At 37.7% G+C, this 10,329-nt stretch overlaps 1 protein-coding gene across 1 annotated transcript in view; it reads left to right on the top strand.

The window, feature by feature from the left end:
- RGS21 (regulator of G protein signaling 21) overlaps positions 1 to 2,119 on the top strand; it is a 2,635-nt gene extending 516 nt beyond the window's left edge. Inside the window, exons 2-3 of the mRNA XM_057377184.1 lie at positions 819 to 985; positions 1,916 to 2,119. Of these exons, the coding sequence (XP_057233167.1) occupies positions 819 to 985; positions 1,916 to 2,119 (371 nt within the window). The remainder of the gene's footprint in view (positions 1 to 818; positions 986 to 1,915) is intronic.
- The last annotated feature ends 8,210 nt before the right edge of the window (positions 2,120 to 10,329 follow it).

Genomic DNA, 10,329 nt, shown 5'->3' with positions numbered 1-10,329 from the left:
AAAGTAATTTCTCCTAGAAACGCCATGTCTACACACTTGACACCACAAACCACACGCAACTTGGTAATTTYCTTGCCCCTGCTCCATTTTGCTGCAGTAACTTTGGACCCTGGAGTGCCTCCACACTGTTCCTGGATGGCATTAACTTGACTAACACAATTAAAGCTTTCTTTACTCAGAACTTGTCATTTGAATTAATTTTAAAACAGTTTCTTCCAAACAGACCTTTTTTTTTTTTTGTTTCATTTTTTTCTTCTTCAAAGTGAAAAAAAAGAGGAACAAAGAAGTAGTGACAAACCCACTTTTCTATCCAAGTTTTAATCTCCCCTTGAAAGGAGATGGAAGCACCATTCAGGCAGGGAACCTCAGCTGTGAGGAGAGCACACTACCAAGGTGTGACCTACATTTCTGCTTGCTTCTTAACTTAGGGGTCAGCCTCAAATCTCAAATTTCCCAGCCACTCCAAATCCTCTTGAAGTCCAAAACCTCCAGGATCCTTTTTTAACAAATGTATCAGTGCTGAGGAGACCAAACTACAGCAGGCAGCTGTTGGGAGTGTTCCTCAGTTGGTAACTCACCAACAAAATCTCTTAGCCCCTTTATCAGCACTATAATTTTATCTCCTATTTATTTTCCCTGCAGCAGCAGCTTCTCCAACCTCACTGCTGGCTGACATGCAAAAACAGTGGCAGATACATAGGTTACACTATATATATATAGCATAAATATATATATATATATATATACACACACATACACCTGTGTGTATACACCTGTATAAATTGCACTGATCTTTTTATTCACAAAACATTCCCCAGAGGGCCTGGCAGCTTTTCGGACATTTCTGAAGTCAGAGTTCAGCGAGGAGAATGTGGAGTTCTGGCTGGCCTGYGAGGACTTCAAGAAAACCAAATCCTCCGCCAAGGTGGCCTCGAAAGCCCGGAAGATTTATTCAGACTTTATACAAGCTGATGCTCCAAAGGAGGTGAAGAGTTTTTTCTGGGTGTGCTTTGGGTGCTGAGGATAGGGATGAAGTGGAAAGTTCAGACCCAGRCTTTAGGGAATGACAGAAAATTCAATTCAGCCTGGCTGTAACTCCCATTTCCATGTCCATTATTTACCAGGTGGGAAATGCTTTGTGGAATGCTGTGAAGCACAGACATTGTGGTTTGCATTTTGCATTCTTCACACTGGGAATAAATTTACCTCACCTTCTGAAATTTCCAATTTATGTTCAATATAATTTGTTTTTTCTAACCAGATTTCATAATGCAGTCAGCACCATTTCTTCCATATTCTAGGTGCCAGAGTAGCAGTAGGTTTGTGATTGCATTTTTTCTTTTGCATAGGTATTTTTGACATGAAAAGAATGCAAAAATTTCCATCACAGAATTCAGTTTTATAATTTCAAAAATGCCTACTGTGAAAAAGCAAATTGCTTATTAATTATTATTCACTTTCTTCACCTTCAGCTTCTCCAGTGATATTTTTGCCTTTGTCAGCAAGAGTGCTTTGATTGTCCCCATATCTGACATCTTATTGAAGGCCAATTTTTTATTGTTAACATCAAAATATCCTTACAAAATACTTTGGGCCAAAATCTAAAATAATGCTCAGCACTTTCATTTTTAATTTACTTCTTGATAATCAGTTCTTCATAGGATTTGGTTTGGCAGAAAAATGAGATAACCAAAAGCAAGTTTTTCCCTTCTTTTTTTCAGTCATGCCTTCTTTTTAAGAGCCAAATAAAATGAAGAATTCAGTGTGCTAGAAAAGGAAGGGATGAGCTTCCTGTTCATTTGCATCAGTCAGGTTATTTGTGAGGAAATTCAAATGCAGATTGTGTCCTGCACACAAACAGACCTCAGCTTTTTGAGCAAACTGACAYTGGTTTCATGCTCCTTTCTTCCTGCAGATCAATATTGACTTCCACACCAAGAATGACATCTCTCAGAACATCTCAGAGCCCACCCTCAGCTGCTTTGACGCTGCTCAGAGATCCATCTACAGCCTCATGGCAAAGGACTCTTTCCCCAGGTTTCTGAGGTCRGAAGTGTACAAGGAGCTGGTAAGGAAGCACCAGGACAGGAATCAGAAGAGATGGCTCCCATTTCTGTGAGGAAAAAAAAACTGAGGCTTTACAAAACTGATCATGTCTCCCATGGCAATTCATTACAGATAATTATTAATAATTAAAAGGGATTGCAGAAGCCACGCTCAAGAATCCTGTATGCCAGCTTGTTTTTAAGTACAAAATGCACACGATACTTTCGAATAACAGTAGAAAAATATTCAAGACACAGGATGGAATATGCTAGATATTTGAGCTACCTTCTAAATAAAGAAGTTTGTCATTGCTATTTTTTTCCAGTGTTTGCTTCATTTGTCAAAGACATTTGACATTTTTAAGCAGAATGTTTTGGTTTTCTGATTTGCTGCTGACTCCTCTTTAGAAGTATGGCCTCAAAAATAAATTCCTTTCAGGGGACTTGAATACATTTACTCCTTCATTTGTCATCTTATTTGTAGATCGCAAAAAATTCAAATCCTTGTTTAAACATGTTTTATACTAATTCCAAACAGGAGAAGTAGAAATATGGTCGATAACACACTGTGATAATATTTAATAAATAGGCAGCTGCTTTATAGCAAATGTTCTTGGCATTCAGAGCAAATGAATGTTTCATAATACAGCTGTCTTCAATGGGAAGGTCTTCAATTTTCTTTGTGGTAATTTGATTTTTTATTGAAAAGTCTCATTTACTAATTGCATAGGCATTCTTCAAAAAACAAAACAGAGTTAATCTTCCTTTGTACATTTTCAATTATAGCATTTTCTTTGCTTTTCCAAATATATCCATGGTACTGTCCCCATGTACTCATGAAGAAATTATTTCATTATTACTAATAAAATTCAATTACCAGTTTAATTTCAATGAAATACAGATAAGCAGAAACASTTTTAGGCAAATAAATGTGTAAATCAGATTTAGTTGTAGTGTTATCTTTCAAACCAGCAAGAAATTATTGGAACCTGCAATCTTCAAGTGTCTGCAGATGCACACACCAATCAAATCCACTGCTCTTAGAGGATTTATTGCATATATTTAGATTAAAGAAAGAGCTGTGCCATGATATTGAAGAAAAAGTAAATTTTTTCTTTCATACATGACAGAAATAATATTTGCTATGGAAAAAAGTTCTAAATATCAGAGGGAGATATTTTGAGAGATAGCAATAAGATTTTTTWAAAAAATCTTTAATTTGAATTTGATGCTTTTGAGCTGCTGTAAATCTCCAGGAATCTCTCCCTGTTTGGAGCTCTGCTCACACCTTCTACCCACCACCACATCCTCTGTGCAAAACATCCWTACTGTTTTATCAAACTACATTAAAGAACCAATCCATTTAGACCACTAAGGACATGAAGCAGCTCAAAAGGTAGAACACACTGCCTCCAGTTATGAACTGAGGTTAAAATCCCACCACTTCTTAGGCAGGATGGGTGAAATATATCCCTTCTTCGATACCCCAACTTCTAGTTTATCACCTAATTCTAWTTCTTGCAGTCTGTATCTCTTTTTCTACCCTGGTGCTGGCGGTTAGCAGAGAAATGAACACAAGGCTGAGGTGAAGCTACAAGGAGGATGTGGGTTTCTCTTGTCACCCCGCAGCTGCCATTCATCCTGCAGTGACATTTCAGGGGAAAATCGCCACTTCTGCCCGTGGTGCAGCCGCTCTGCCCCCGGGGATTTCTGCTGCCTCAAGCCACAGAGCAGCAGGAGTGCTGAAATTATGTCATTTACTCAAAAGTGCAAAAAGCCGTTTTCCATTCCTGCAGGTCTAAATCTCATTTTCAGAATAGAAAATTCCCACCTTAAGGAAGAAGTGGGATCACACCRCCTTTTGTAGTAGGGCAAAGTAGAAACCCAAAATTTCTGTGTTACCAATTGTTTGGACTAACAATATATATATATATATAATAAAATACCCATATATCCTTAACAAAGGATAAAAAAGTTGGGTGGTCGTGGAATCTCAAAATTCTCTCAGTGCTCCTTATAAACTTTGGCACTTCTGGCTCTACCCAGACAGAGAAAGTGTCAGAACRATGGCACCAGTGAACTGCAGCTCCTGGCCATTGGAAAACACAGCTTGAGGAGAAGTTAAATGCATCTATAAAGCAATCAAACATGATAAAAATTATGTATGCTGTTATTCTGATTGCTGCATAAAAAGCAGGATCAGGAAGCATCATGCCCACATGATGTTGGGCTGATTCTCTATGAGCAGCAGCACCATTACTGTCAATGGTGATAATTCTGAACATTTTAGCAAATCACATTAATTTTAATAATTAGGTAGTAAAGAACCATGAATGATTTTAGCATATTTTCAATTAATTTACAATTTTTTAAAGAGAAGTATACAGGAATGGCACTTCCAGGGGTTATCTTTGACTCAAGGGTAAACTGAGAGTACTACTTCTTTCATAATCTTAATGAAAACTTGGTTACTCCTAACTGACAAAATTAATTAAACTTTTGCTGTTCATCAAGCCTTCCAGTATTTTTATCAGTCAGTTTCAGGTGCTAAATATGAGATGAAACTTTGCAAAATTTAAATAAATGAATCACAATAAATTCATATATAACCAATGGTAATTGGATGCCCATTCATAAGTAATTTTAAAACTCTCAGAGCACGACCTGTCCATATCATACACAATTAAACAAAAGCATATTGAAATGGTTTGGAGTTTATCAACCAAATTGACCTTTGTAACATAACTTATCATTTAAGCATTATAAAAGATAGATTTCAGAAATTATTTGAAAACACTCAGATGCGAAAGATGGGGGGCAGTAGTCTTTATTTCTCTTTATTTTCTAGGGCTAAAACTGCTGCTTCATACTCCTGCATCACCAAAAAAAGGTCGCAGCTTAGTATCCGAACTCTGATAATTTGTCTTACGAAAAGGCCAAGCACTGAAGTATGATTTAGAGGCTTTAGATTGAACTTTGCCAAAAAGACTCAATCTTCTTCAGCACTAAAAGGTAGATTTACCAAAAAATCCTACCAAATAGAAATGAGAGTCAAAAATACAAAATGAATACCACATATTAAAAAATAAAAGTTTTTTTTTGATCCCAATTTCTTCTTGCAGTGCCCATCCTAAAGCTCCAACAGCATTTAATCTCACAGATCCCACCACACTAATCATGCTGACATTATGGCAGGACTATCCCAGATTTAAAATTAAAGGCACATAGTCTATGCTTTCATGATATTAATATATTTCATATTTATAAAATATACATAGAAAAACAATAGGCGTGTCCACAAAGACTTCAGTCATGAAAAGAGGCAGAAACAGCTCCAATAACTGCTGCAATTTGTCCAAACAGGAATGATTTTTTTTTCTCCAGAGAGAAGCAAGTACAAAATGTTCAGATTGACAATTTCCCTACATGTGCACATCAAAGCAGCTCCTGACTCTTTGTTTTTYATCTTCCCTCCACACCTCACATCTTCAGGGATGCTCCAGATTGCATGAAATCATGTGAATGAAGGTACCTAAACCAGGGAAAGGGCCGCTGCTCACCTTTGTGGGTTTAAATCTGACACAAGATAACATAATACAATCCAGTCTGAACTAGACACATAAAATTTCCAGGAATTCTGAAGATTATAGGCCAAAATTAGCTCATTTTTAACCAGAAAAACTCCCTGGATTTTGGGGAAAAACAACTGCTACATCTAAACTTCCCTGCTATGTCTAAGAAAAGCAAACCTACCMCATATAATTTGACTCCTGCAAAGAYGAGGCACAGAAATTAAATTAATGAAATCACTGTAATATCTTTATTTCTGGGTGATAATTGCACTGTGCAGTGCTGGTGGAATTTCAAAACATGTTATGGAACTGAAATTAAAGGAAAACGTTTTCTGCCCTTTGGTTTACTGAAAAACAAGGTGGGGGAAGAAAACATGAAGAGAGGCATAGTTGTTGACATCAATTAAAAGTCTCATGAAACTTGAGGAGCAGCCCATGCTCATTAGAAAAAATAAAACTGAGTAATGAAAAAGAGAACCTCATGCATATTCACCTTCATTTGGTAAACAGTGCGCTGCCTGGGAATGGCAATTTTTTGATACAGTAATTTTGAATTAATTTGAAAKACTTATTTGCTAACAGAAAGTGTTTTGGCAAACTGACAAGTGGCACTAAAGCTCAAAGCTCTACTTTAAGTATCCTGAAGCTGTTCATCTTGAGAAAAAACACCTACCAGAAAAGTTTTTTTTTTTCCATTTTTTCCTCAGCTTTTCCACTTCTGTAATACTAGGCCCTAGAAATTAGMCTCAATGTATTATTACATATTTCAAAGAAGTCCCTGGATGCTTTGATCTTCAGGAAGAAAAATGAGTCAATACTAGATCAAATGCTTCCCTACTTTTTTTTTTTTTTAATATATTGTTGCTATGGTTTCTAGCTGCAATGTCATAATTTCTCTGTGCTAAAAGAGACATTGCCTTTTAATTGTTTCCCCCTACATTGCATGGGTTGGGTTATTTGCATATAAAATGAGTAGAGCTGGATTTGTCTCTCAATCCATATCTGTTTCCATTTAGGTTTGCATGGAGGTTATTTTTGTTCCTGTGAATAGTTTCCCTACTATGCATAACAGTCCTGGAAAGACAAACAAAAGCAAGTACTCAGTAAAAACTGTAGGGAAAACATTTTTTTCCTAATACAGTGGCTATAACTTACAGGCTCATAAACCAGGGCAGAAGAGGAGSAGGGGAGTCCATAAATAAATTGTTTCTTGAGTAATTTAAAATATGCTGTGCCTCTAAATATCATGCCATGGCAGAGAGAGTAGAAAAAAATAATGAAATTTTATGATTTGGCATTTTGGACAAAAAAAATCTGTTTCAGAAACCCCTCCTTGACTCCACAGTATGGGAAATAGAGCAAGACAGGACACAGGGAGATTGCCCAGCCCAGTCTCCCACACCAGTCCATCACCCCAGGACTGAGCTGCAGTGGTTTCACCTTTCAATTCTTAACCAAATTCCAGGAGTAGAAAGACTTTTCTTAAAATGCATTCTTTTTTAATCCCTCCAAGATATAGATATACTGTACTTTGCTAACAACGGDGTCCTTGGTCTTTAAACCACCACCACCACACATAAAATAATGTTATTTATAGCTTTTCTCATCTGGTTATAGATATTTCTCCCACTAATCTTGGGAAATACCCAAGGCTCAATGGACATTCACTTGTAAATAKATTATATAAAATAAAAAGAATGTAAAGAAGTACAAACATCACAAACTCAAGAAAATTCCTTCTTCACATCACAAAGCAGGGTAAGCTCCGTTGGAAGGCTGGACTAGTTTGTTATTTAAAACATTCTGTGCAGGAGAGAAGATGCACAGGCAAATGCAGGCTGGAWGGGCTGGCAGCAGAGAAACTCTGCAATGTTCCTGACACCGTAAAGTGACATCACATAGAGGAGGAGATGTCAGCCCACGATGTTCTACCTGATATTGTGACACAACTGCTAGTAATAGCAGCATTTTCCTAAATTCTGCACTCTCTCGCTGTTTTTTTACCCAAGCTCCTCTCCATGAAGGGACTGAACTTGCTTCAAGCCCATTTTGAATTTGCACAGCTTTGTCTTAAAGTGCCATCAGCAACTGTGCAATGTGAATAGTTTCAAATTGATTTRAATTTAATTTCCAGAACAAATGGACTGGATTTTGATCTCCATGCAATCATTCTGCCTGTTGTAATGAGATAAAATGGCACTAGTGAAAAGCTCTTGTACTTACTGGATTTCTTGCCAGAGCTGTGCTTTTTAGGGAAATAAAACGAAAACTGTGGCTTGTTAAATGGCATAAAAGGGGTTTAAGTGGCATGATATCTTTTCATGTCAAATGGTAAGTACAACATATTCCAAACTAGACAGACTCATTAATGCTGACACCTTTTACAGCCCCAAATGTTTTTCACTGTTGATAGTGACTCAGTATTGGAAATTATATCTTCTGAAGCAGGAATTAACAGAACACGCTGTACTTGGATCATCCTTTATACTTCCTGATATTTACCCCATTTTCCAGTTATTCTCACACTGTGTATGTGGCTCTCTCTGCARTGACAATGCTGTCTGCCAGAAAGACTTTGGTTTTCATAGCAAAGATTGCATTTTGGCATAAATTTTAATACAGCATAATTTAATGTTTTAAAAATAYGCTTTCTTGCTGCAGTCACCTTTTAATGGTAATCCTCCAAGCTTATTCTCCCATTTTTTTTAGGACTAACACTTTTTTTTGGTTTTGCCATGCATGAAGACATATAAGTCTGTACACTGAACTGAAATTAGAGTTAGGAGAATGGTAAAGGAGAGCACAAACAGAGGATTTTGGTTCTAAAAAAAAGGTTCATAAAAATCTCCACAGGTTTCTGTGAAGTGAATTAATGAAAACAAATGCCTACCACCATTACTGCTTTATAACCTAAAAATGCAAACCTAATTGGCTTGTTTCCTTTTAGAATGGATGGAAATATGATTTAATTCATACTTTAATTCACACTTTACTGTCCTCTGTCTAAAGAGGGTTTTATGTATAGGAATTGTCTGATGGACTTCAATTTCCAATGGGCAAAGTGTTCACAGAGCACAGAGTGTTCACAAAGCATTATAAAGCCTTGCAGTCTGTGCTACCAAATTGTCTGGGTTTATTGTACAAAGAAATTGTATCTCACATCTTAGTTTTGTAATCCATTTCAATATTGTTTGGTGTTGCTGTCCATTTTTTTAAATTGTGCATTTAAAACTAAGTGAGCGATTGATCTTTTGTTGACAGTCCATATGAACAAAAGATAAATGACAAAAAGAATTACAGCCCACTAGAGAGCTCTTAAATTCTTCAATTACATAAAAGCCAGGGAAATTCATATGCAAATTGAATCCACTGGCATTAAAAAGGGAAGTGGGTACAACGTAATTGCAGAGAAGCTGCACAGAGGCAGCAGGATAATGACAGAGAAATAGAAATGCTTTATAAATGTTAAGCCAATATAATTGAGGGAAGACAGCTTGGAATGCACTCCCTYGGGCAGGCGAGAGCTCACAGCAATGTTCTCGAAAGACACTGTGTGCCTTGGTGTAAGAACAAGTTTATTCCCATGTTTGCATTAACTCTCACCTAACCATCAATATGAWCCCATGGATAACGTTTAGACAATGCCCCTTTAGGTTTCAGTGAGAGCACAGAGTCAGAAATCRAATCAGAGTGGCACGGCCTCGCATTAAGAACAACCCGCTGAGCTTTGTTTCAAGGATCGATAGCAGCTCAGGTGGATCTGACCATGCAGACCCACACACAGTCCTAGAATTCAATACATGCCTTGAATATTTCAGTCTGGAACTATTTAGGGCTCACTTCTTTTTCAGAATCCTATTTGCATTCAAGAAGCAGAGGACCATTGCTTTCTAAAATTTCTATATGTTGGCATTCTGAAATCAGCRGTGCCTCAGTGATCAGAAAGATGTGAGTGAAGATCAAGGCCTGGGTAATTAGAGCTGCAGAGGTTTGGTTCATGGRGAAACACTGAAGAGARGAGCATAGAAAYAGTGTCTCAGCCTAGGATATGTGAAGCATGAGTGTAAAAGCAGCACAAAGCCAAAGGACACGATGTGTTGTGTCACATGGAGGGTGATTCAAGGAACTGGAGTGATGGGCTGGCAGCTGCATGATACTGAGGATTTTGTAAGATTTTCTGTGTTGATTCCAAAGGAAAGGACAGAATTCCCATGAGACTGGATACTCCTTGGAATGATAAGCAGATAATGGACCCGAGGAGTAATCCTCACTGGCACAGCTGCTGGGCTTCCACCACCCAGTAATTCCCTCCTGTCCATACCCAGCTGGACACTGACCACACCTGACACAAATATCAAGCTGGTGCTCAATTCCCAGACAGCAGAACTGCCCAGGCTTCTGGTTCCCTTGGCACTTAAATACCCTGATATATTCAGGGGAATGCCTTTGCACAACCCAGGCACAGCTGTCCTCACTGAAGAACTGGGAAACATTAGAGTGCCTAGCATAAGGGAGAAGCAAGGGGAAAAATCAGGGCAGACATCAAAACTAATTTACTTATTTTGGCAGATATTATCATTATTAGGAAAACATTGAATSTGCTTAACTTTCAACACCTAAACAACCCATCTTGCATAGCTRTGGCAGGAGAGCMCATTGCAARTATCGGTGCSCTCTTAAATTGCTTAAGAGAGCTTRATGGCTCTGCAGCA

The sequence above is a fragment of the Malurus melanocephalus genome, unplaced genomic scaffold (genome assembly GCF_030028575.1).
Source record: "Malurus melanocephalus ecotype Western Australia unplaced genomic scaffold, MMel_1.1 scaffold_305, whole genome shotgun sequence".
Lineage (NCBI taxonomy): Eukaryota > Metazoa > Chordata > Aves > Passeriformes > Maluridae > Malurus > Malurus melanocephalus.
This window is presented reverse-complemented; position numbering and strand designations above follow the sequence as displayed.